The sequence below is a fragment of the Drosophila nasuta genome, chromosome X (assembly GCF_023558535.2).
Source record: "Drosophila nasuta strain 15112-1781.00 chromosome X, ASM2355853v1, whole genome shotgun sequence".
In the NCBI taxonomy this organism is placed as follows: domain Eukaryota; kingdom Metazoa; phylum Arthropoda; class Insecta; order Diptera; family Drosophilidae; genus Drosophila; species Drosophila nasuta.
The window spans coordinates 3,015,681-3,042,846 of record NC_083459.1 but is presented as its reverse complement, the minus strand read 5'-3'; the positions used below and the strand labels follow the sequence as shown (position 1 = coordinate 3,042,846).

Here is a 27,166-nt window from a genome sequence, read left to right as displayed (position 1 = left end):
TGGTCAAATGTGAACAATGGTAGCCTTAACAAATTTATAGAGATTTTTGTTTACGAATGACTTTGGTCTAATGGATACAAGTTATCACTGGGTAAAAGAGAGAGAGTATAAAAAATAAGTAAATTGACTTTCTTATATTTGCCATTTCGAACGAAATCCTAGGAGTAATCGCTTAGAAATATATGGATGACCTAATGCATATTCTACCAATAATATGTATATTAATTACTATCATAAATATGATATAAAACCTTTATGAAAATGCATTTTGCTCTCGTGGTGTTTATACGTTTATTTGTTGTCATTCTACCGCTTTTATTAATTCTCATTCAAAAGTTAACTACATTTGAAAAAAAATATTAACAATCTTGTGCCCATCCCTGTTAAAGAGCGCAAATTGAAGTAAAGTGTAATAGCAATTAAATGAATTTTCGATGTAGTTGGGAAAGTTCGATTTAATAGTTTCTTTTTACATGATCTACATTGATTAAGAACTCATTTTTGCTTCTCAAAATTTAACGATCGCGGCATTAAGGCGAGACATGCATGCGCCTGCTGTTCCATGAAAATTTGATCTTTGGTTTTTCCGCAAGCAACACGAGCCCATTTTGGATCTAACAGATGATCGCTCGTTGAGCCACGAAGCCGATGATAATATGGCCGATTCTCTTTTTTGCCCTCATCGAAAAGCAGATCCTGACCGCCGCATAGTGAATCTTTCATAATGTTGCTTGGCGAAAAATGTGCAGGCGATTGCTCCGATGATAAAAATTTACTTGGTGTTTCGGTTTCGAACGGTAACGTCTTCTTTCCATATTGTATGTTATAGCCCCAACTAGGAAGCAATGATTTTCTCGTACGCTTTGGCGCTGGGGAATGTACGCTTCTGTATGCAAGTGAATTGGAACACTCAAGATCCGAGCGATCGTCGCGTTCAGTGTTTTCGCCGACACCTTTGCTACTGTTGTTAAGGTCTGAATCATTCATCTGCTCCTCGTTGATAATTTCGGCCAAATCCTCAACCAGACTCGACGGGCTTGAGGGAATATAGGAGCGTCCATCACGCTTCTCGCGTTTACCAATGGCAGCGAGAGCATTCTTAAACGGAGTTGGCGTCCGCAGCCCAACAATACCTGCGGAGGGAAAGCAAGAGGGATACATTTTTAAGAGTGTACAGTGAATAAAATATATAGAATTTTAAAGAATATGATTCTTAAGCTATTCTACAATCTGTCTGCCTTTAGCAATAATTCAATTGGATATTTAATCGTTTTATAGATTATCATTATGACTGTACTCACTTTTATGTGGTGTTTCAATTGATGATGATTCCAATTCCTTCTTAATTTCCATGCCAACGCGATTATAGACTTTAGTCACGGGCGTGCTAGCTCGCAAGTTCATATCCTCGAATGTGGTCAGACAGGGTGATCTAAGGAATTGACTCGGCGAAAAGGGTAATGATTTGATTGGCGTTATAACTGGCGATTCGGGCAGCTTGTTTTTATATTCGCTCTTGAGTTCAACATACGGATGTTGTGTCGTTGCCTGCCCATTGTCGACAGCAGCATTTTGCTTGCGGGATCGCTTCAAGATATTGGGTGTTGGTCTGTGGCCCAGTTTTAGATCCGTGTATTGCAAAAGCGATTGCGCCGAAGCTGATATCGATACTAGTTTGCCAAGTCCATCGGCTCCGCCCCCGGCAGCTGCTGTTGCATTGTTTGCTTTGACATCCTTCTTGGCAATATTCTCCTCATTGCAAGAGTCACTTGTGGCCATATTCGAATCACCATTTAATTCGTTTATCTTGCCATGGCCAGCCTGTTGTTGTTGCTGCTGCTGTTGTGGTGGCTTGGCACCAATGCCGCCTATGCCACCGGATTTGATCAAAGTGATGAGATGCGTGCGAGAGCTTTTCAAATCGCCCGTTGTTAACGTATTCACCGATCGTCGCTCAGCATCATATTTGCGACGCATTGTTGAGTTCCAATGATTTTTAATCGCATTATCTGTGCGTCCTGGCAAAAGTTTTGCAATCTTTGCCCACTGATTTCCCAGCTTGATGTGAGCATTGTAAATGATCTTATCCTCCTCCTCGGTCCAAGCGGTCTTCTTGATATTGGGATTAAGGTGATTGTGCCAACGTTCCCGACACTGTTTGCCAATGCGACCATTCAAATATCGCGCAATTAGTGTCCACTTCTTGGGCCCAAAACGTCGCACCAATTCAATAACTTTCTCATCCTCATCGCGGGTCCACGGGCCTTTGATGAGCTCCGGATTAAGGACTTTGGCCCAACGCTGCTGGACTTGTTGCTCAAGCCGATCCTTAAAGTGTGTGCCAATAATGTCCCAGCTTTCACCGTGTTTCTCCACCAACGATTTGAGCAAAACATCTTCGGACTTCGACCAACGCTTGCCAAAACCATAGTTTGGATGTCCAGTCGTCGCAATCTTTGATGTCTGTGTCTGCAGCTGAAGGTGAATTGTTTTACCCCTCGCCAATTGTCCATCATTATCGTCATCATCATCATCATCGCCATCCCCATCCCCATCTCCATCACCGTGAGTATCGTCATCATCGGCAGCAAAGTCTGCCTCCAATTTTGCTTCTTTATTTTTTAAATGATCGGCTGTAGCAGCAGCTACTTCGTGGCCATCATTTTCATGGTCGCTATATTCAGATGCTTCAGAGTCCTCCGAAAGAAATTCCAAATTCTCATCGCCAAGATTGGCGTTGCACACACTGTCTGCCATGCTGTGTGAGTGTCTGCTTACGACTTTCGTGGTGAGCAGAAATGAAAGATTTCAGTGCGCAACGTGCTGTCGCCGCAGTTTCTAGTGTAAAAATGAACGTGTCCGCGACAGTACAAACACTTTATAGCACTGGCATGCGGAGGCGGATGGTGTAAATAATGTTCGCAAATATCACTGAATGTGCTACTGGGTATTCGTTCTTTACAGCTGAGGCACTGTATCACATTGACCGGATGTCGCTGATCTCCAGACAATAATGGATGCGTTGCATCACTTTCAGATCGGCTGAGGTCAGTTGTACTTGCAACCGAAGATAACATTAAGCATTTAAAAAAAAAATAGAAAATAAACGACTTGTGTACAATTGTGTTTTCTTGCAATCCTTAATAATCACAATCCAACACATCAAAATTAATATCTGCATATATGTATAATTTCAATCACAATGTCGATACGCCTTAACTGACGTCTCCTCCAACTGTAGATTTTTTAAATAGCATGTAGTTTATTGTAAATATTGCGTTTATCCACATCCGTGATTTCAATTTATCCGGCTACGACGTAACTTTAGTTATTTTCATACTAGAACCGAACTCGTAGTTTTGTTAACATTTGACAGTTATTTATTCGATTACGACTTTTAATAGTCCACTTGCAAGTAATAAACAATTTAATTAATTCTGTCACAAAAGCATTGAATTTACTTGACGGCGTCGATTACAGTTTGTTATCGAACCACGAGTTTCATGAAACGGAACCAAAACGATATCATTGAGCAAGATAGCATCTAATCAATCCGAAACGTGGAATTGGAACAAAAAATTGGGAATTGTTTATTCAGTTATCGATTGACAATTTTTCATGTTCGTTATATTTATGTGACTTAGGAAAATGTTATCAAACAAGCATAATAGCAGGAATAACAACGCGAAACGTTTAAAATAAATATCGTACACAATATTTAAAATTACAAATATCGATATTTTATTATACTTATTTATTATTTTTATTGTTCTGTGTTAAAATTTGGAGAATATAATCCCGATATATTCGTTGTTAAGCACTTGTTTTTATTCTATTTATTTAATTTTTTGTATAATTAGTGTTTTATAACATTTAGCCAACAATCGTAACTATAAGTAAAAATGCATTGCCAAACTACAGCTTTATTGTAAATTATTTCTCTTAAATTTTTCACGACGTCTGTCGACCATACTCGAACCCAAGTGGATAGCGCGATTACCAGCGAACATTATATTTTATTTGCAATTTAAGCTTCGATAGGTGTTTTGCTTGTCAGACTTAAACCCCACACTCTGATAATATATCATTCTACCCTTTAGGCCTTTGCCAATATAATGATAAGTCTTAAAATTGAGCCTTTTAGCTATTACCATTTCGGTTGTGCTTGATTGGTTCAGTCAGTTAGAACAAACATAGATTATTCATTAGACATAAACATATTTTCGCAAATTTTTGAGGAAAATTCGTTATCCAATTAAAAGAATTCAGGCTTCTCAGTTGAAAAAATATTCAGGAACTAAGGACTCAGAGAAGGTTGCAAAGTGTTGATTTTACAGACCTCCCAATTATTGTCGTATTAAATTATATTGCTCATTACTTTCCTCAAGAAGTTTATATTTTTAACTATTATACACGTATTTCGTTGAATTTTAAATTTTACTATAGGTCTTAAAGTGAAATGTAGAAATATTACTCAGTTTCCACCTATAAAGATAAAAAACTCACGATGATCATAGTTAAAAAAAAAGTTAGTTCCAGATTATTAGTCATTCACATTTGAGGTACATTCTTTTCATTTATTGTAGGAAATTACTTGTATCACAAAAATTGTATGGGTTGTTAAATGTATTCCTCATGAATAGAAATTATCAACATATTATGATAATACTCAGTTAATTTAAATGTACAATAAATTACAACGTCTTTGTTCTTACAACGTAAAACACACACATAAAGTTTTAAATATAAGTACATACAAGTCAATTGCCAATGACAGTCAATAAAATCAGGTCGGGATTTGATGCATACCCATTGGCAACACTTGACGTACATTCATGTTAATGCGCGATTCGTGAATGAACTCATTAAACGGTTGCCAGAATAATTCATCCTTCACTTTTTCGAATAATTTCGAGTCCAATGCATTATTAAGATTTGTATCCATGTTCCCAACGTCATTGTTTTCTTTAGAGGTATTAGCTTTTGATTCGACAATATTCCATGGCTCCTGATCAGTTGTCATAACACGTGGAACAGCATGATAACAAAGGCGGGATGCTTCCGACATTACTAGTACATCGCCGCTACGAAGATATATCGCCGAAGGTTTCTCATTTAATGTCGTGCCACCTATAAGGAATATCGCAGATTGTCCGAAACTGTAAATATATAACGGAAAGAAATAGAATGTTTTGCAAACTAATTCATTATTATTTATGTACCTATATGAGAACAATGGTGCCGAATGATTTAGCTCCGAATGATCTGTGTGTCCTGATAAACAAGTGCCGATGGGATAATAATTGACGATGGCAGCTTGTGGCACAAAGTTGGTGTATCCAAGTGTCACACAAAATGCTTCGCATAAACTTGCCAAATCTGAAGGAAACGTTGAGTGCATTGCTTCATCGTAGACTTTGGTGTCCCAATTGTGATGATATCCTAACGTTGTCCAGCGCATTGCAACCTTAAGGCGGCTGGCCAGCTTAACATCACCATTGTTGCTGCAGTTTTGCAGCTCTTGCCACCAGTTGGATAGAGCAGCAGGTGAAAACTTTGTGGCATCCAAGTTAGAGACGTATGGCGGTTGTGAATAGTCTCGAAGACCGCGTGCAATCCAATAGCGTTGACCGCTCAATGTAAACGGATTCCGAATGAGCAGTAGTCCAGGATGATTTGACAGTTGGTAACATCGCCACAAATGCTCCGGCTGCAGTCCAACAGCCTGCCGCAGTCTTGCCTCACTTTGAATGAATGCAGATTCAGAGATATGCACAGGTTTCACCAACTACATATGTATGTACATATGTGTGCGAACACACACACACACACATACATGTGCATATGCAACTCATCAGTTTGCTTCCCACATGTTTAGAACATACTCTGTATTGTATTTATGTACTTACATTATGCCAACTGTGAGATGTAATTTTATTTTCTTCGTACAAGTCAACGTCAATCACATCTTGTAGGTCGGGCGGGGGATTTTTCTTTTTATATTGCTGGAACGCTTGTTTGAACATTTTGCAAATCTTTTTTTGTAATCACAATAAACTCTCATATCTCTGAGTAGCTAGTTCTACCAGCTGTGAGAGCGTGTGATTGCTATCGATTCTTAATCGGACTTTTTGGCGTTTTTGGTATATTCCAACTGTGTTGAAATGTACATTTTTTAAATATTGATCATGGTTACACTCTGGCAAGTAAAACAGTTTTGGGAAGTTATTTTTTTATGAAACAAATTGTCCCAATCGATCATAAATTTATTTTTCTTCGAAAAGAAAATATTTTATATTTTATTTATGTTGCTGCAAAAAATATATTTTCATCTCTAAATGTTTTTTCTTTACAAGAAATTTAACTGCTAAATAAAATTTCAAATTATGGTTTTGTAACAAACAAAATAGCAAATAAATTTAAAGGAATAATCTATAAATAAAATTCCATGAATTTTGTTGAATATACATATGTTTGAATTCTGGAAGCTATGAAAACGGACAATAGTCCTGTATCAAATTCTTCAAATTGTTTTGTAATATTGAATGGGCACATATGATATTTCTAAAGGAACCCAAAAGTCCTTTTGTGTGTGTGACGCAAGATCCCCTGCAAAATACCAACCGACCAAGCAACCAACAATAACAATATGAGAATTCATTCATCTAACGAGCATAAAAACAGCTGGTCGCACTCAACGCTGTATTCTTATTAGACAGTCTGGTGTATCATTGTGTGTACCACAAAAAAATGTACCGAAATGTACCAAAAATGTTCGGCGTACACTTGCTTTTCCTCTCAATTATTCTCTTACTTTCATTTTATACTGTACACGTTGTATACGTGTATGTATGTATGTCTGTACATACATACGTATGTAGGCATGAATGTATATCTCTCTCTTTTTAATCTTGCACTCCTTGTAATTGCGCTGCGCAGCAAAAGCAGCGCGCGCCACAGAGCACCGAAAAAATTCATTTTCCACATTTTTGTTAGCCACAGGCGGGCGGACACAGGCTCAGAGTGCCGAGTGCGTCGGATGTCCTCTAATCGTGCGAGTGTCCTTTGTGTCTCTTGACGTGCGTCGTCGTCGTCGTCGTCGTCGAAAGTCGACAGGAGAAGCAAAAACCAAATCGTACAATTACACAAAAATTATATCACAATTTCTCTCGACTGCAAAAGAAGCGCTCCAAGAATTCCAATAGGAAAAATATATTTTAGTTGTATATCCAATTGGATCGTCTATAAAACATACATACATATAAATGTAATACATATTGCCTAACAATAATAATAAGAGCGAATATTTGTCTGTTTTTTGTATGTGATTTATTTGTTACTTACAACAATATTGTGTGCGAAAAAAATCAAAGAAAAAATTGAAACGAAAATCGGAAAAACGAAAAAATAGAAAAAGTTTGTAGCCCAATACAGAGGGCAGTATTATGGAATCGAAGCAGGTTGCAAGGTAATGAAAAATGTCTGCGAATGTGTCTGTGTGCGTGCAAGTGTGAGTGTCTATGTGAGTGTGTGATGCATGTGACAGTGCTGTATTATTGTTAGGTGCTAATATACACACACACACACACACAGAAACAAAAATAAAAGTACATATTTTATGCTTCTATGCCGTTTTTGCAATTTCAATCGTCTTTCATAAATAACACGATATCTATGGGTGTTGTGTATGTATGTAGCTTTGTTGCGCCGCCTTTCTGTCATATATTTTGACATACATACATATGTATGTATGTATACGCAAATAGTGTATGTCGATGTATGTACATATGTACATAAATGCGCATATGTTTTTATGAACGAACATTGTTCAAGTTATTTATCTTAACTAAACGTATCTGTGAATATGCATATGTACATACATACTTATACATATGTATGTATCTATATTATGTGGTTCATTCTGCACACACATACTCATGCAAATGTATGTGTATACACATATATATTTACATGCATATGGTCACACACACACAGGCAAATGTATGTGCATGTTTATTTACATTAAGCGCACAAAGCATTCTTTGCTTTTTCAAGTTCATATTGTTATTGTAATTAATTGTTGTTCATTTGTAACGACAAGGTCGTCATTCAATACTTCAAGCCTACGTACGTTTGTATATAGACTTCTCTATGCTCTTAAGGATGTCTGTATGTATTTCAAATATACATATCTATATACATATTATGTGAATTATATGTGCAAAGCAATATGTGAGCCTGGATCCTAAGCTATGTGCATTTACATAAGTTCAGCTGTAATTTTTTTTTTGTGATGCATACGTAAAAAATGTATGTTTACACTATCGTAAACATTTGTGCAGTTGTTGTGCATACATACGTATGCATGTTTGTATGTACATACATAGAAAAATAATGAATAGGATGAGAAATACAAAAAAACGGTCTGTCGAGAGTACTCGACAACGATTTACCAGCTTCGAGATGCCCTAAACACGCACGTATTATCCCTCATTAGTATGTGTGTGTGTGTGTGTGTGTGCATTAATACGTATACGTATGTATACATACCTCCATGCCTATGTTTGTGTGTGTGCATACATCTATAAGCGAATAGATACGACGAGGGTACAAGGTCGTTCCAAGCTACGCAGCTGTCGGCGATACTGCTCCACACATCGGTACTTATTGCATTTTGTACCAAAGCTTGTGTGTTCTTCTTCGTACATTTGTAGATCACCTTGTGTTCCAAGCGGTACAATTGGTGTTTCTAAATTATGTAATTTAACTCGGTTTGTTTATTATGTAAGAGATGCATTATTATGATTTCACGGATATGAAAGTGAAACATTATTTGGTTTTTATGTTTGCACTTTATTTTTTATTTTTATTAAAGAGTTGCATCGGATTTATATTGAGAGATTATACATTTTAGTCAAGTCAAGTTTGGAGTAGAATTTATCCGAAGATTAAAAAAAAGAAACTGCTTCTTTCAAGGTAGTGTTTATTTCCGGTGAACACATTCAAAACTATATTGTAAATAATATTTAAGTACAGTTTCGGATCGGATGTTAATCGGATCTTATAAACGAAAGAGTTATTGTTTTCATACTCTTATCAATCGACTGCTGCTAACTTCTATTCAGATCTGCTGAGATCAGGTTCATAATATATGCATATTCTGATATTCAGATATTGATGCTCGTTCCTTATGATTATCAATCATCTTTTGATGAGCTAAATTTTAATCATTTGAATTTAATGAATGGAGCACAATCAACCGAATCAAAGAAATTGAAGGATGATCAAATAGCTTCAAGCAATTTTTTTTATTCGGATAAGCAAAGATTCTCTTCTTGCATTTAAGACCTCCATAATTAACACTATGTAGTGTTTCTTAGGCATTAAAAAACAATAGTCCCAATCCGCAATTATTATTCAAATTTCCACAATTCATGAACCTTTGTGATAGATTTGAATATCATTAATAAAAATCAGAAGATCTTCCTATGTAAGTCTGTTGATGGGGTACAAAATCTATTATTTATTTGTGTTATTTGTGTTTATTTGCAGTGGTATACCCGAAACATTCCGAACTCCAATCACATTTATGATCACTCAAGGTCCTCTCAATTCCCTATATGGATAACGCAATATTTTGTTAATTATAAGGATTCTACGCTTGTCGTAGAACAATTCTAGAAAATCATCAACAATGAAACTATGTAAGTATAATAATAATATATCATTAAGTTTTAACAAATCAGAATCAGTGCCAGAATATCGTTGATAAGTTAATAGTGATAAAGCAGTAATAATTTTCAAACAAATTTTAAGAAAAAAAAAACACAATTATTACAAAAATGTTTCAAAAAACCTTTAATGTGATCCGTTGATAAAGTTAAAAATGATTTACGAGATACTTTTTATAGTAAGAAATTTAAATCTATAAGCTATATCTTCAGTTATTAGAACAGTTTTTCAGTATTATTGAAAAATACAGTACCGTTTAATACATTTGTGTCAAGCTAGAAAGCTTTATGGTACATTGCAAATGGTACATCCCCAAGAACGGTACATTTTTTGATAACCTATGTAAGATCTTCAACTTGAAAGCCTAATGGATTGGTTCAATTTGATTGAAATCATGGTTCAATGCAATGGTAATCAGTGCAAATAGGCTGAAATGAAAGATTTTTGTAGCAGACAGATTCGATTTACAATAATTACACAAAAAAACAATAGAACACTTTTCTAATAAAGCTGATTTCTTCTGCAATTTACAGCAAACATTTTTACATACTACAACACCTTGGAATTCGGGTAACGGCAACAGGAAGTCTTCAAATATTGTAAACATATTAAGTATTCAAAACCAATTTAAACATATTGCTGAAACCGACAAGAAAATAGCCCAAAGATACGTTGCAGTCACTTAAGCAATTCGAATACGTAAAAATCAAGATCCCAAGAGAAAATCAAAAACACCCTGCGAAAAAAGAAGCAAGAACAACAAAAACAACAACAACGGGGGGTGCTGAACCGTCTGAATAACGGCGGTTTATCCATTATCCGAAAAGAGGGCCATGGAACCGCCTGGCTTGCCCGGCTTGCCGCCATCTAGAGATCGACAGTTAGTTCTGTGCAATGAGTCAACATCGCCACACATTGTCGTCACAACTTCCTCAACTATATCGAAAGAGCCACAGATTCAAAATCCGCAGCAACATGTGAAGCCAACTTCATTGAGTTTGCAGCCGCTGGTTGCGTTGCCACAGGGACAAGGACAGACGCAAGAGTTGCCCGCACACACACAAGCAAACAACAATCGAATAACGTCCACAACAACAACAACAACAACTACAACAACAGCAGCAGCAGCAATTGGCAGCGGCAACAGCAGTAGTAGTAATATTCATTGTGCCAGCAGCATTCCCGATTTGGCATCCACGGCAACTGCCATATCTGCCACGACTCAGGCGGCAACTGCATTCAGTGGCAGTGCAGTAGGTCATCACCATCCACATCAGCATCAGCACCCACATCAGCATCAGCATCCACATCAGCATCCACATCCGCATCCACATCCGCATCATCAGCAACATCAGCCAGCGGGCTCAACAACAGCGGCTTCTCATCAACACCATGGCTCGACCTGTGGCTCTGGCTCAATCGGCAGCAATTCGCCGTTTTGTGCAACCCAACTACCGCAGCCCCAAACAATTGAGAAGCTCTCCCGTCCGATGTCGTTCGACAAGGTGAGTGTACCTTTATGTAGATATATATACCTTATATAGAACACATTAAATTATCAAGCCTGTTGGTGATCGTGAAGTTTAATCAAGTTGACGTCACAAGTGAACATTCAATGAGTGAGCTTTTGTAGCAATACAAGTAATGTTTATCTATTCAACTTCACTGAAACCTTAAACTTTACATATACTCTGTATGGTTCCGATTTTTATACCCGCTAACTATATCATAGAGTGGTATTATAACTATGTGCCTGCAGGAAATGTATGTAACAGGCAAAATAAGTTATCTCCGATCCTATAAAATATATATATTCTTGATCAGCGTCAACAGCCAACACGATATAGCCATGTCCATTCGTCTTTCCTTCCGTCGTCCGTATGAACAACTATGTTAGATCTCAGAGACTATAAGAGACAGAGATATAATTTTTTTTAGGCACCACTTGTGATGTTTACATGCAGATCAAGAAATACATGCGTCATTTTAAAGCTAGAGCCGATTTTTGGTACATATAATAACAACTGCCGTAAAAAATCAGATAAAAATTGTACATGTTATTTAAGAAATAGTTTTGTATGGGGAGAAACTCCTGCCAAGTACGGGACTTAGTTGTTTTGGCTGACAACATGGCATATTTGGTACTCTAACGTATATTTTTAATGTTGTACTATATCAATATATATATTATATCAAACATAGCCTTTGGAATGTTTTAGTAGTTTTGCGGTATATGAAATTGGGAATATTTTCTGAATAATACCGCACTGTTGCACACTTGAATATAGATTCCTTACTTGCTTTTTAGTTTGGCTTGATAATATTAATACAAAGCAATATAAGCTACTATTGCTGAAAAAGAAACTCCGAAAAAAAGATATAAATACAAAGAAAAATATATTGAAAACAAGACGAAAATACGTGTACTTTGAGCAATCGTTAATTAAAACAAGTAAGAAAGCTACAGTCGAGTGTACTCGACTGTGAGATACCCGCTACCCAATTTGATTAAAGCCAATATATTTTGCGGTATTATTCTCAAAATATACCAAATACACTGCAAATATACCTAAAATATACCAAATAGTATACTTATGTGGTATATCGATATAGTACCGCATTCAAAATATACCATGGACGGCTCAATATACCAGATTGTCAGCTAAAGCAACTCAGACCCCTAGTAAGTAGGCGATTTGCCCATACAAAAGTATTTCTTTAATAACTTTTTTTATTTTATCTGATCGCAACCAAATTTTCAGGAATCATAACTACTATAGTAATTATACTATATACCAAAATTCGTAACTCTAGCTTTAAAATTACGCTTTCTATTTGATTTTTTTTGATTTGCGGGGGCGGAAGTGGGCGTGGCAAAAATTTGAAACAAACTTGATCTGCGTGCAAACATAGCAAATGCAGTCGAAAAAAAATTATAGCTCTATCTCTTATAGTCTCTGAGATCTAGGTGTTCATACGGACGGACGGACAGACACACAGACGGACAGACGGACATGGCTAGATCGTCTCGGCTGTTGACGCTGATCAAGAATATATATACTTTATAGGGTCGGAGATGACTCCTTCTACCTGTTACATACATTTCCTGTCGGCACAAAGTTATAATACCCTTTTACCCTATGGGTAGCGGGTATAAAAAAACTTTCAAATTTGGAATCGATCGATGCGTTCTTTTATTTGCTCAAATCCGAATAATTGATCGCAAGTTTGTTTTTCGATTTGTGATGATTAACAAAACATGTTCCTTGAATACATTTACTTATATTACATTATCAGCAATATTGATCAAAGCTACTCACTTAGATCCCATACTCAAATAAATATATTTTAAATGTACATTTAAGCAAATATTTTACATTGCACACGATTTTGGTCTTTTCAGATGGAAATGCTGGTGCGTGAGATGCAGGATCAAGAACATGGAGTTCCAGTGCGACAACAGAAGATATTCCTCACATCCATACCATATGCATTTATGGGTATGTAAATACGTAGTACATATGTATATAAAAGATTCATAAGATGTTTGGAGAATAGTACAAAATGGTTCTGATCTCTGTAGCAGCAGTTTGGCGCTGAGTATCTGAGATCAGATTCAATATTGGATTGATTGTGATTTAAAAATATTGTATTTGCTTTTAAGCAGTCAGAATCCGAGATTAACAGACTTAAAAGGATATTTGTGGGTGGAAATATGCAAATTTTAAATTTTAAATATATGTAGCATCAATATATATTTGAATATTAGACTATAATAATATATATATAATATTTCAAAGGAACCTTTCTCAGAACCACAAAATTATGTACCATGAAACTTTTTCGCGTTTCCTAAATTTCCCTTTTTTGTGTATAACCAAAATGAAAAGAGAAAATATTGTTTTTTTGGTATTACAGGTTACGATCTAATTGAGTGGCTCATGGATCGCCTTCAGATTGAGGAGTCGGAGGCGTTAAACATTGCTAATCAATTATGCCTTCATGGCTACTTTTTTTCCTGTCAACGACTCCAAGATGCTGACCGTCAAAGACGACTCATCGCTTTACCGCTTCCAAACACCTTACTATTGGCCCTGGCAGCACAAGGCACCCGACAATGTTGAATACGCGATTTATTTGGCAAAAAGGTCACTACGCAACAAGCAGAGACATGCCCTTGAGGATTACGAGGCGGAAGCCTTGGCATCGCTGCACAAGAATCTAAAGGGCAAGTGGGACTTCATTTCCATGCAGGCCGAGGAGCAGGTGCGCTTGGCCAAGGATCGCAAGAAGGGTGACAAAATCGTTGGTGATTCGCAAGAGCGTGCTTATTGGCGCGTTCACCGTCCACCACCTGGTCAATTTACGCCGCTTGAGCCGTGTCCGGTTCCATCGCGGGATCGCCAGGGTCTTAAGTCAAACAAAAAGAAGACTGTTGTTGATGATCTACAACGCGAAGTCGACTATTTGGAGAAATCGTTGAATCGCACACGCATGAAAATGTCGCAAGCATGCGAATCTCTAGTCGCGTATTCGGAAACGTTTAGCGAATACGATTTCTTTCTGCAGCCAGCTCTGCCCTCGAATCCCTGGGTCACCGAGGATATTGCATTTTGGCAATTGAACAGCACTTTTGTTGATATACCCACAGAGAAGCGTGTCAAACGCTGGGCCATTTCCATAGATGAGCTTGTCTCAGATCCAACGGGCTTGCATGAATTCACCGTGTTTCTCGAGAAGGAGTATTCGCATGAGAACATCCGATTCTGGATTGCCGTGAATTGTCTCCGCCGATCTGCGCAGTCGCAAGTAGCGCATAAGGTTAACGAGATATTCGAGTAAGTTGCTCGGTTTTTGTTGTTGTTAATGGAAACATCAATTTCTAATGCAAATATCAAATTGAAATTTCACATTTGCAGAGAGTTTCTCAAGCCTGGAGCTCCCTGTGAAATCAACATCGATGGCAAGACAATGGAAAGCGTTTTACGCGGTCTTAAAAATCCATCTCGCTTCACATTCGATTCCGCTTCCGAGCACATCTACATGCTGCTGTTGAAAAAAGATTGCTACCCACGATTTGTACGCTCGGAGCACTACAAACGTCTTGTAGACAGTGGCATTCAGCCGTCGCACAAAAAGCGCTTCTTTAACTTTGGCGGCGTTAGTGGCGCCAAGAAAAAGATGACTGCTGCCCTTTCCAGTCAGCCGCATTTGGGGGATGCGTCCAAAGTCTCAATTATACCCACACCACCTCCAGGAAACTTGGCTCGTCGTCGAGGCAGTGATCGGAGTCTCACTGGATCGGCACACGAGCTCGCTGTCATTGGGGTTGACAAGGACTCCGGCTCGAAAGTGCCACACTCCCATTCGCAAAACAATCTCTGCGAGATTCCATACAGGTAATAAAAGTGCTCATCTTTGAAATCACAATTCGTAGGGGTAAGCTTAGATCAAGTTAAAATACTCAATGGGAAATCTGCTAATAGTGATAATACACATTATCAACGAAAATTTTAACTTAGCACTAACTAATAAGCATTTGCTTAAAGCTATGCAATAAGATAATTTAGAGAAAGCAAAATAGAATTTGGACGATTTCAAAGTCAATAAGAACATGTAAGAAAGCTACAGTCGAAGAGAAACCAAATTAATATACCTCAAAAATACTAGGGTAAATACCGAGGGTTACATTTAGTATACCGATATACTATTATAATCAAAATATACTATAGAGTATGAAATATACCAGATTGTCAACCGTTTGTGTCGTATAAAATCGGTTGTTTGCCCTAAAACTAAATGAATTAATAAGATAGAAAGGGTTGAGCTTTGTATTCCTTAATCAGTACTCCTTTTGTAGATTTTAGCAGATTAAACAATCGTCAATTGAACTTTAACACATTTGCTACTTTTTGACTTCACAGAGAAACACCTAACACGAAAGTCATTCAGCTGGAGGTCACCGAGGAGAATTTGCCAGCTGCAACTTGTAGTGTCTGCCCTTGGGATAATTTGTCACCAGTTCCAGTTCCGCCAGCAGCACCTGTTAAGCTGTCTGTTAGTCCATGCGAGCAGAAAACTCAAACATCCAGTTCAATGGTGACTACATCTCCATTTGATGCAGCTTCCACTTCAACTTGGCTGTCAACTTCGAAGCCAGATAAACTCAATGACAGAAGCGATCCGAAACCTTTAACTGGGTAAGCAATTGATCTCAATTATAAAGTATACTTAACACTAATGACGGTTTCGACTCTTTCAGCACATTTCCGGAATTGTGCGAGTTAGGCGATCGCATACAACGTAATATAGGCATACGGCATCAAAACACCGTAGACAGTGGCGAGGCGGACAGCAAACGTTTGCTGCCCAATTTGGTCGAGCAACGACGTGCCTCCGTTTCCTTAATGCCCAGGTATAATCTTTAGCATTGTAATTGACGTATAAACTTTAGCATTGTAATTGAATCTCTATCACAAGCTGGATCGTCCGATTGATACTGATATTGTATACTTTCTACTTCCTCGCGGAGAGGTTGTTGTAACTTTTTTTTTATAATTTGTAGTATCCGATTAATTATCTTGTAATACATCTTTTGGTACCACATCACATTCGATTGGCGCCTATTATTGTTGAATACTATTTTGCCATACAAATTCTATAGCCGATATTTGTACTTTTGTCCATAGCTTCAGGGAACCTGAATTCGCACGCACTAGTTGCTTGTCGTCTGCAACCTCGCCCAATGTTAATGACAGCTTCCCACCAGTAGAGGTCCGAAATCAATGTGTTTCCAGTGAGAGTCAGAGCAGCATTACAACTACAACTGCAACAGCAACTGCAACTGCAGCTACAACCACAACAACTACAAAAGATCTGCCAACTAGCAGTGGTGAAAAAAGTGGAGCTTATGGGGGGAACTCAACAAATTGTCAATGTCACAGCGTAGCAGCGATTTAGCTGTTTCCGAGTTGCCAGCATTGACCACACCAGTGCCAACACCAACACCAACCGCAACCGCAACACCAATAGCAACAGCAACAACAACACCAACACCGCCGTCTAACACCAAGTTAACCCCATCGCCCAAAATATGCACACCTTATGTACAAAGGACTCTTAAAAGTCAGGACTCAACGTCCGCAAATGCAAAAGTTGAAACAGACGATCCAACTGGAAGTGTCCTCAGCAGCATCAGCAGCAATGAGGCGGCGGACCAGAAGTTCGACTTTGACTCCCAGACTGTCATCAAAGAAGTGCAAATTGAGCTAATTGAGCCGATAATTTACAACAATAATGAACTACAGCTTGAACTTGCCGATAATAAAGTGCAGGAACAACAGGCTCAACACGCCAATAATCCGTGTCTGAGCAGCAGTAACAGTAAAGATATCCAATGCGATCCACAACAAGATAAACAATTTAAGGAACTGATTGAGATGGAAATCGCCGAATCGGATGTAACATCCGATTTGGAGGTGTTTGTACAGGAAAGTGCTGAAGGAGAGCTATCGCCCACCACCGAAGAATATCAGGAAGGAATGCATTTTGGAGATGCCAGAAAGGATATTGTTTACGACATCGGTGATACGGACAGGCATCTTGGCTATATACCACCCGCATCTACACCAGTGCCTTCAATGGCGCCACTCGCTGTCCTAGATATCGACACAGTTGATGATGAGCACTTTGACGACGATCTTGTCGTCCAAATACCAGTGCCAGTGCCAGTGGCAGTCCCAGTGACGGTCCCGCTGCCAATTCCAGTGCCAGTGCCTGTCGCAGTCCCAATGTCGGGAGTCTTGAGTAGCGACGAGGTCCGACGGCGTCGCAAAAAGCGCAATTTGGAAGCTGGTAAAAAGGATGAAAAGGACAAGAAGAACGAGAAGGCAAGCGGCACAGCGGAAACAGTCACGGATGTCGAGGTCGAGCACAACACTATATGTCCTTGGGAAGATGAGTACGTATATTTTGAAAGTCAGGGCTGCAATCCTTAAGCTAAAGATAAAGAATGCTGCTTTACTTCTTGGAATTACTTTAGGCCTAAATACCAATGTTTCAAAGTTTTCTTCAGTAAAGCGACATAGAGCCATAAACAAAATTACTTATTTATAGAAAATAATCAAAGAACTACACTTTATAGACAAGCAGTGAACATTGAAGGTTACTCGAATTTAAAGAAAATCGGTTACACCATCGAAATAGTGTTGTATATATATATTTTCTAAAGGGACGTCTGGTTCAGGTTTTGTTTAATTCGGTTCCGAATTGGTTTGCAGCCCTGCGAAAATCTATGATTAATTCGTGTACTAACTTTTCGTCTCATCCATCCACAGAAACGTTGACACAAGTGACGGAACCTTTGTAAAGACATACGCTACGCTTGGGTACTTATGAACAAAGCCGAAATTTTTAAAATTAGTGGTCAACAAGTTTCTGAAGAAGTAGCAAACAAACAAAATAATAACACTTATCCATACAAGAGTAACTTATTTATTGTACTGTGTACTAAAGCACATTTTGCATGTATTTATACAAAAAAATAATACGTACATATATAAGAATATTTATCTGTTTGTCTTTAACTCAGTGTATTTATGTATTTATATATATTTATACATACATACGTATATATATACATATATATATGGTAGATGCATAAACGCTTCACAATTTCAAACTAAACAGATACATATATAGCTAGTTGAAAGGTTTGTTTATGTCTAAAAGACCTATTAAAAAAACGAAAATATAGTAGTAAAGGCAAGTAAAATGAAATGTTATTTATCGACTTATTATACTAATTATTGTGAACAAATTTGAAATATAAAAATAAACAAAAAGTATAAGAAACAGATATCGTTCCAGTATGCTTGAATACTGAATATATTTATTTGAATTTGAGTACAATCTTGAACAAGAATGTGAGAAATTATCTTATAGACATCTGGGATTCATCAGACTAGGTAAGAATCTGATGAAATCGAACATTAATCATTCCAAATTTAACAGGTCGTTTAAATTTTATATTTATTTGAATACCTTATTCCTTCTGATAAAGAATTTTTTAGTTCGATCCTTATATGACCTTAACATTTGTGCATTTATGTGCTATCATTGGGAATTCAAGAATTCCCAGGAAAAAACAAAATTATTGATTGCTAATTTCTCAAAGCAAAAACAAGGTGACTACTTGTATGTCATCTCGCTCTTAGTTTATGTGCGCCTGGTCACCTACTTATTTGGAACTTCTGAAGAAGTCAGCAAAAACAAATAAAACAGCTACAGTCGAGTGTACTCGACTGTGAGATACCTGTTACCCATTTCGAATAAAAGAAATATATTTTGCGGTATTTTCTCAAAAAATACCGAATATATTGCAAAAATACTAAAATATACCAAATCGTATATTTGGTATATCGATATAGTACCGCATTGAAAATATACCATAGACGGCACAATATACCAGATTGTCAGCCAAAGCAGCTAAGACCACTATTAAGTAGGCGTTTTTGCCCATACAAAAGTATTTCTTTAATAACTTCGACAATTTTTATCTGATCGCAACCAAATCAAATCAGGAATCATAACTACTATAGTAATTATTGTATATACCAAAATTCACAACTCTAGCTTTATTACGCTTGTTATTCGATTTTTTTGATTTGCGGGGGCGGAAGTGGGCGTGGCAAAAATTTGAAACAAACTTGATCTGCGTGCAAACATAACAAATGCTGTCGAAAAATTATAGCTCTATCTCTTACAGTCACTGAGATCCAGTGTTTCATACGGACAGACGGACAGACACACAGACGGACATGGCTAGATCGTCTCTGCTGTTGACGCTGATCAAGAATATATATACTTTATAGGGTAGGATATGCCTCCTTCTACCTGCTACATACATTTCCTGCCGGCACAAAGTTATAATACCCTTCTACCCTATGGGTAGCGGGTATAAAAATCCACAGCAATAATTATTCCAACAAAAACTGAATTTGTTGATATGTACGGCTCCGAGAAATTTAGACACGATTGGTTGAAGTAGTAAGTTTATTTATTTACTTATTTATTAAGTGAAGAGCCTGTACAACTTAATAAGCACCTTAACAACACAGGAATGGTAAATGAAAATTAAAACAAACGCCAATACAATGGAATAGTGAGTGGAAATACAGAAGAATATTTATAGCATACTTTCAGGAAAATAAAAATTACGACAACAACACCTAGGTGGCGCCACAAGCAACTTGATTTTTCCATGCGCCTGATGTAAACTATACTTACGAAGTTCTCAATTATCAATTATCTCAATTATATCATGTTGAAGATAGATTCAGTATATAATCGAATTTCAAAACGCATAACAGCACTATCGATAAGCACTCAAGGATTTGCAGGATCAAAGCAAAATAAACATCAAAAGTGCTTCAAATAGGAAGGCATGCAAAAATCGTCATAAAAGCATTTTTTGCGTAACTTCTCAGTTGAATAGAATTGAATTGAATTGATTAATATCTATCAAAAAACACAAAATTGCAGAGTCCAAATATTTACACGGCTAAGATAATATGATTTAACCGCTATCTCTAAAGTGGTTGGTATCTTACTATATTAGTTAAAAATAAAACATTTTTAACAGTGAGTAAAATAAAACATTCATAACCAGACTACGCTAAAATGTCATCTAACTATATCCGGAGATACCAAAGATTTTATGGTTTTGACCTTCGCAATACAAGACATTCTGCATGCGATCATTATAAATGTAAAATATGTATGTATATATATAGTATATATTCTATTCCGTATACAAATTTTCCAAGCAAATCTGTGCTTTTTTATTTTGTTCTAGCTGAAGAAAATATTGAACTTTTATTGCCCGGAACTTTGTCATCTTTTTGGTGTTGTTATACCCTACATTTTCTAAAACGATGAATAGGTTTCCAAATCATCATACCATCTCTTAAAGCGGAAAGCAACACAAACAAAATGCGAGTCGTTTCTAAAATTTCCGGACTTTACCAGTTGGCACAATCGTGATGATTCTATTCAAATGTATCAACTTATTAAAGATATAAAAGTAACGCATTAAAATTGTTGTAAGCATATAAATAAAAAAGAACCGTGATATTGATCTAAAACATGTTTAGCAGTCCTTTTTTAAAAAACTTAGTCTTTTTTTCTGTTATTTTCACCCCTGTCACTTTTTAATTACCTGATGGCAACAGTATTCCATATATGTATATAGCTAGCTCTTTGTTCAGACTGACAAACAACTCCCAGTCCAACGCCAGAATTTAATAAGATAGTTTTTATAACTTGAATCCATGAAAGCCTACAAGTCGCGTATATTTTTCTATATTTTCATATTATTATTAGCTCTTCGCAACGAATTATCGTTTACTTTGAATATGAGTACAATAGCAATAAATAGCTCTTTTCCTGAAATAAAATCCAAAATTAAATATGAAAAAATAAATTCGGGATCAAAAGCTAAGTTAATCCGCAGCAGTGAACAGTAAATTGGCTAAATTTAAGAGATTGGCAACTTTGAAGAAGTTTCATACTAACTGATCGAGCAAGTGAAATTAGAGTTCATCCAGCGACTATTCAAGAGTGCTCTGACAATATTGAATTAAAATTGATGCCATCATGCTGAAATTTTGTGTTTAACGACCGTTGATCGATAGAGAATAGGATCGCAAAAAAAAGAGGACGGTGATCAATAACTTTTCGATGTATTACATAAGTGTTAATCATAAACAGAATGTACAATTTACACTTTTATTATATTTACTTTGTATTTTTCTATATTTTTTAATCTAAAATCTAAACAATTTCAAATAATTATACATTTCTATTTTAGACCTCTAATAACATACAATTAAGAGTATATGGTACAATATTTAATGCAGTCAAGCATACTTATGTAATATTAAAAAAATTTGGTATATTTAAATTTAAAACAAATGATGCTACCTGCAAAAAATTATTATGTTGTATATATTTTCTTTAAAACTTAAGATATACACATATAACTATGAGACAATTTAGTTACAAAATACAGCAAGAAGTAGAACAGCAACGTCCAGATCCACCTTTACTCTTCTGTCTTTGATCTGAAAAATACAAAATAAATAAATAAATTAATGCTAATTAGTGACTGCGAAATCTGGTCAATATTCATACAATTTGTACAGAACGTATAAAAATTAATAAAAATAAAAAGAACTCAAATAAATACAAAAATGTAATGAAGGCTTTTTTTTAGTATATTGATATACTTTCGTTAAAAATATACCAATATACTCACCAAAGAAACTAAAACCCGACTGCAGCAGCTGTTTTTTGTTTTGCCATATACAATTTTTTCTTAAATAACTGCAAACATTTGTATATAGTCGCAACTAAATTTTCAAGAATCTGTGTAAATCGGGCGTGGCAAAAATAATCGAAATAAAATAAGTATGAATGCTACAGTCGACTGTGCCATATTAACATACCCCAAAAATACTGAAGTACAGAAAGCATTTGGTATATTGATATAGTACTACATTTAAAATATGGAATAGAGTACAAAATATACCAAATTGTCAGCTAAAGCAAGATATCCGTAGGAAGTAGGTGTTTTTCCCATACCAAACTATTTCTAAAATAACTTCTACAATTTTTATTGCAACCAGATATATGTAGGTTTTCATATATGAACGTATATACTTTATGGTTATAAATACTGTCTGTTACATACATATGTACATTTCTTGTTAGCACAAAGTTGTAATATACTTTTACTCTATTGGTAGCGTGTATACAAATTTGCAGACTGTCTCTATTCAGAGTTGCAGTTGCCATTTAATGAGTCTTTCTCTATTTGTTATATTGTCTGCAAATAATAACCAATATTAAAGCAATTTATTTCCCATCCATTCATTATTGTGCTTTATTATTAATGCAAATAGTATAATGATCGAGTCGATTGCGACACGAGAGATGAGGAAAAGTGTCTTCATAATAGCCAACGGCAAAATCGATACGCCCCTGCAAGACGACAGAGAAAACTATCCCTGCAATGATGATGAATTGAAAAGACAATCCTAAAGAAAAATAAGTACACGATTCCATTTGTAATCATGGGTTGCTTAAAAAGGTAAAATTACAACCAGCATTCATTCAAATTTAGCTTCCGAACGAGATATTATACCATATTATTAAAATCTTTTTTAATTGAATTATATTTCACTTACCTTGCGAATTAGGTTCCGGTAAATTATCACGGGGCACTAAATGCATAACAGTAGTTTTTCCCAACGGAAGTCCTAATGCTCCCAATGTGACATTGCAATGTAAAAAGCGACCTTGATATATTAGACGCAAGATTTCGGCTTTAGTTACGGCTTCTTGTGACCAATCTGAAATTAAATAAGATAAAAATGTAAAATCCGTAAAAAAAAGATTTTTCTTTTATATTCTCACTTGTTTGACTTTTATAAAATTGGTCTAAATTCATTGGAATACATTTTAAAACCAATTGAAGTAGTCTAGAAAATATGTCACACTTGACATTAAATATATGTTTTTGTGAATTGACCAATAAATCAAAACAAAATCATATAAAATCTTATTATTGTAATAGATAACATCACATTAATATATACATAAATCCATCGATATAATATTGGTTGTTTCATTTGTAACTTTCTACTAAATCCGAAAATTTGTTCGTTGATATATTAAATTCCTTATAACCGAAATAATAATTGTAAAAATCTCTATAAAAAAAGCATCAAAGCTATATAAGTAGAGTATTCAATAAAATGAGGAATCATTTTCTTACCTGTGGGCCAATTCTCAAAAACAGTTTGTGCAATATCACCAGCGGAATCAGATGGATTAAATAAGAATTCTTTTGTTTTTCCGCTGACAAGGATTAAACGTAAGTTAATCTGCAAAAACAGAAAATAATACTTAGTTCACTGGGAGATTCTGATATTCTATGCGCGATTCGTATATAAATACGTAATAGTTTTTTTTATGGCTTATGGGTGTAATTAGAAATATACCTTATATGCATATTGAATCCAAAAACCTGCATGGGAAATTTAAATATTTCCTTACTTTTTAAATAGTTTGAGATTCATGTATTCCATAAAATTGTATACGTATTGTTTCTTCTCATCTTATGATATCCGGATCATTTTTCTTTATATAATTTCGAAATTTTTTGTAAACTTTGCCCCATTTTCACCTTACGATAAGGATCAGATCATTGCAAAAGTAGTTGATTTCTTCTGAATAAATATTCTTTCAAAGGCTAACAGCAATGTGTTCCTGTCTCCACTGAACTTATAAGCAATCTATTAGACAGACTCGCAGTTATCCTGAGAATTACAATGCCTCAAATGTGGCATTTTATTTATTGCCAAAATTTCATAATGATCAAGAGAAAAATAGTGAGGAAAAACTAGTATGCGAGTGGTGAAGATTTTAAGTATTTCTATAAAGAAAAACATATCCATTACAGTAAAAACTTGACATGTATTTGCCAGAATATCTCAAGATATGCGGCGTAAAAATTCTCAAAAGCGAGTAGATCCCACAAAAGAAAAAATAATCAGATATAAGGATAGATCACACTCTATTGATAGAGCGGATGTTGAAACCTAGACTCAGATTTTTAATGTACCCTAATTTAACTTTAATGTGCCTTATTATATTAATTAATCGGGCAATTTATGTACTTCGGACAATAATTAAATTGTTTTTCAATTAACATAGCTACCCCTTGAAGGTTACATCAGGCTATGAAAATTGACTCTTAAAAAACATGCTTAACTCTTTGCAACTTGTTATTAAGGATCGATTTTTCGGGTTATAGTAAAGGTGATAGTCGCCACACGAATATACTTTCTGGCCAGATAAAATAATTAGAAATTCTTAATGTTCGTGACACTCAATTGATCGATAAATGATCATACATTTTTTAAAAATCAATTTTAAGCATCCTCGACTGTTTATGCCTTGTTTACAATTGGAGGATTGTACAAAATATTATAATTTTTATATTATACGCTCAATTAGTGTAATATCCAATGATCCAGATCACTTGGTTACCAAATTGTGTAGCATACATAAGCTTGAAATTACATGCAGTGCCTAGGAATGCATTTAAGTACATATTAATTTTTTGCGTTATTCAGACAGCAGATTATTTAACTTGAAGCTTAGCAACAGTCAAGCCTTAAGACTTGACGCATTGTTCAAGTGGTCAGTCGAGGTTGAAAAAGTGATCCTAAAGTTATTCAAGAATTCCTTGAATTCAATTAAAGATCACTGCCTTATCTCGTTAATGTCATTATCCAGTTTATCGTCGATAGTTATAAAAGCTTAACATTACAAATGATGCAATTATCTGCAATTACAATTAAAAATATATTTGTGTTTATTTATACTTCGAACGTATGCGCACAAACATTTCACAATCACAATGATCGTACTTTGTTTCTGCTGACTCGATAAATGATGCAACGTCAACAGCTGTTGTCCGTGCAACTGAAACTACTCATGTATGTATATATGTATACAAAGAAAATTCCCAATTGGCATTGCCATTAAACAGCTGTTGTGCGTTTAACTGAAACTATTTTATGCCCAAAAATGATGCAATAATCCCAAAGGATATCCCACGCACTTTAAGTTACAAAAATTGAGAGTAAATAAAATTAAATTCGCAATTTCCATATTCTAGCAGTTGCAATTAAAATGTTTCTGTATCTTTTTTTTTAAATTTAAGTGTCAAATATAACCATATAATACTTACTTTATCTGATGGTATAGTTCGTGTCATCTTTTGTAAAATCAATGGATTTCCACTGGCTTTCATGGCAGTGCTGCAGCAAAGCGATGATGTTGGAGTCTCTAGTGCAAGTGACGTATTTTGTTGTCGCTCTCTCCACTCTTTGTTGTTCTTCGAACTGTTCTCAGATGCAATTTGCAGTCCATATTGTTGTTGTTGTTGTTGTTGTCGCTGTTGTTGCTGCTGCTGTTGCTGTTGTTGTTGGTGATGGACGGTCGCTATAATGGGTGGACTTTTAATGCAAGTTGTCAAGGATGAAGGGTGGTGATGATGATGATGATGATTGTGGCTGTGGTGAGTAAGCAACGAGCGTGTTGTTGTTGTTGTTGCTGCTGCGGCTGTTGATGCGTTGCTCATATCGGATGACGATGATGATGATGCATCAATAATTAACGAATCTGACAAAGTGCTGGATAATTTGTTGCTGCGTTGCTGTTGCTGCTGTTGTTGTTGCTTGTGACAAAGTATTTGATTTTGCTGCTTGCTCGGAATGGGAACTATTGCTGTTGTTGTTGTCGACGAAACGATCATATTTTCATTATGAATAATGTCCTCTCGCGACTCTCGCGAGTCAATAATAACGGGCTTTCTTCCAGTTGGCAACGATGTCGAAGACGTGGAGAGCATGACGTAAAGTTGGCAACTCGATTGAAATCCTTGCACAGTCGTAATTAAACTTTATTGATTTTCATTGATTTAGTTATATTCATTATTTTTGTGCTTTTTTTCTTTTGGAGGACACGTTAATTTTGTTAAGACATTTCACTGCGCATATCTGTCTGTTTTAAGTTTCTGATTCAGTTTTTTTTTTTGGGCCTTGTACTTGACCTGTAAATACGATTTTGCACAAGAGATGGCCACAAAAAAAAATACAATTACATTTAACGTATCTTGGATTTTACAACGTCCAACGCGACGACGACGACGAAGTGTATGAAAATACCATAATATCAATGCACATTGACAGCAACATAGGACAGTCGACAATAAGGAGATAATATATTCTCCATACACTCAGTAGAATTAATTACGATTTTTGCTCACTTTCATTTGATTGTATAAACTGTATACATACACATACATACACATGTGTTTACAGAAACTGGCATATACAAGCTTACATGCATACATATACATATATGGGTATGTATGATAACTTTGGCGCACGCGTAGAAATGATTACATTGAAAATGTTAACATAAACGACGCCAACAAGCACTCATACACTTTGATTTTGCAATTATATTTGCACTACACCCAAATTGTTTTGATTTTTCAAATTATTTATGTTTTAAATCATTATTATTGAATACCTAAATTTTCTTTACCAAAGGAATGCACTTTTCTAAACGTAAATAGGTGTCTTTTATTTCGATGACACTATCGATAAATCCAATAAGCATATATGAACACTTCGCTCGATAGCTTCCCTCAATCGATGAGCTCGATATTAATAGCACAGAATAACAATTTTCAAGGTAAATCGATAAAAAAATGTAATTGGTTTTCACTTGTATTCATAAGTACTTATATTTTTTCAATCTTCGCTATACCAGATATTGCTCTTGGTTCATAATA

General features: G+C 35.8%; 4 protein-coding genes across 5 annotated transcripts; 1 reads left to right on the top strand and 3 right to left on the bottom strand.

The window, feature by feature from the left end:
• Nucleotides 1–277: 277 nt before the first annotated feature.
• On the bottom strand, nucleotides 278–3,485 carry LOC132795297 (myb protein). The gene is made up of 2 exons (XM_060805952.1): nucleotides 1,302–3,485; nucleotides 278–1,133 (listed from the first exon to the last, which is right to left on the bottom strand). The coding sequence occupies exons 1-2, from the start codon at nucleotides 2,755–2,757 to the stop codon at nucleotides 496–498; spliced, it is 2,094 nt and encodes a 697-aa protein (XP_060661935.1). The 5' UTR covers nucleotides 2,758–3,485; the 3' UTR covers nucleotides 278–495.
• A 1,062-nt stretch (nucleotides 3,486–4,547) lies between these two features.
• LOC132796771 (nucleic acid dioxygenase ALKBH1) lies at nucleotides 4,548–6,100 on the bottom strand. The gene is made up of 3 exons (XM_060808047.1): nucleotides 5,910–6,100; nucleotides 5,223–5,788; nucleotides 4,548–5,159 (listed from the first exon to the last, which is right to left on the bottom strand). Exons 1-3 carry the CDS (start codon nucleotides 6,024–6,026, stop codon nucleotides 4,787–4,789), a joined length of 1,056 nt encoding a protein of 351 aa, XP_060664030.1. The 5' UTR covers nucleotides 6,027–6,100; the 3' UTR covers nucleotides 4,548–4,786.
• A 905-nt stretch (nucleotides 6,101–7,005) lies between these two features.
• On the top strand, nucleotides 7,006–18,458 carry LOC132796102 (uncharacterized). The gene is given in 12 exon segments (XM_060807145.1): nucleotides 7,006–7,468; nucleotides 9,553–9,704; nucleotides 10,266–11,237; nucleotides 13,136–13,232; nucleotides 13,651–13,742; nucleotides 13,744–14,570; nucleotides 14,652–15,131; nucleotides 15,657–15,932; nucleotides 15,995–16,147; nucleotides 16,422–16,654; nucleotides 16,657–17,692; nucleotides 18,069–18,458. Coding segments are annotated over 10 exon segments (3,927 nt in total). The 5' UTR covers nucleotides 7,006–7,468; nucleotides 9,553–9,704; nucleotides 10,266–10,565; the 3' UTR covers nucleotides 18,130–18,458.
• Nucleotides 18,459–21,582: 3,124 nt separating this feature from the next.
• LOC132796375 (forkhead box protein O) lies at nucleotides 21,583–26,626 on the bottom strand. Of its 2 annotated transcripts, XM_060807529.1 has the most exons (4): nucleotides 25,553–26,623; nucleotides 23,570–23,678; nucleotides 22,980–23,144; nucleotides 21,583–21,854 (listed from the first exon to the last, which is right to left on the bottom strand). In XM_060807529.1, the coding sequence occupies exons 1-4, from the start codon at nucleotides 26,213–26,215 to the stop codon at nucleotides 21,790–21,792; spliced, it is 1,002 nt and encodes a 333-aa protein (XP_060663512.1). In that variant the 5' UTR covers nucleotides 26,216–26,623; the 3' UTR covers nucleotides 21,583–21,789. The 2 variants fall into 2 exon arrangements, with proteins under 2 accessions (XP_060663512.1, XP_060663513.1); XM_060807530.1 differs by lacking the exons at nucleotides 21,583–21,854; nucleotides 22,980–23,144 and adding an exon at nucleotides 23,422–23,504 and having other exon boundaries at nucleotides 25,553–26,626.
• Between the last annotated feature and the right edge of the window lie 540 nt (nucleotides 26,627–27,166).

Bases quoted from the DNA above. Each gene is read 5' to 3' on its own strand.
- LOC132795297 (XM_060805952.1), bottom strand. From the start codon at position 2,757: ATGGCAGACAGTGTGTGCAACGCCAATCTTGGCGATGAGAATTTGGAA. The intron at 1,134-1,301 runs GTGAGTACAGTC...TTCCCTCCGCAG, and splicing joins AATTGAAACACCACATAAAA to GTATTGTTGGGCTGCGGACG.
- LOC132796771 (XM_060808047.1), bottom strand. From the start codon at position 6,026: ATGTTCAAACAAGCGTTCCAGCAATATAAAAAGAAAAATCCCCCGCCC. The intron at 5,789-5,909 runs GTAAGTACATAA...ATACATATGTAG, and splicing joins CATCTCACAGTTGGCATAAT to TTGGTGAAACCTGTGCATAT. The intron at 5,160-5,222 runs GTACATAAATAA...ATATATTTACAG, and splicing joins GCACCATTGTTCTCATATAG to TTTCGGACAATCTGCGATAT.
- LOC132796375 (XM_060807529.1), bottom strand. From the start codon at position 26,215: ATGCTCTCCACGTCTTCGACATCGTTGCCAACTGGAAGAAAGCCCGTT. The intron at 23,679-25,552 runs GTAAGTATTATA...CTGTTTTTGCAG, and splicing joins GAACTATACCATCAGATAAA to ATTAACTTACGTTTAATCCT. The intron at 23,145-23,569 runs GTAAGAAAATGA...ATTTAATTTCAG, and splicing joins TTTTGAGAATTGGCCCACAG to ATTGGTCACAAGAAGCCGTA.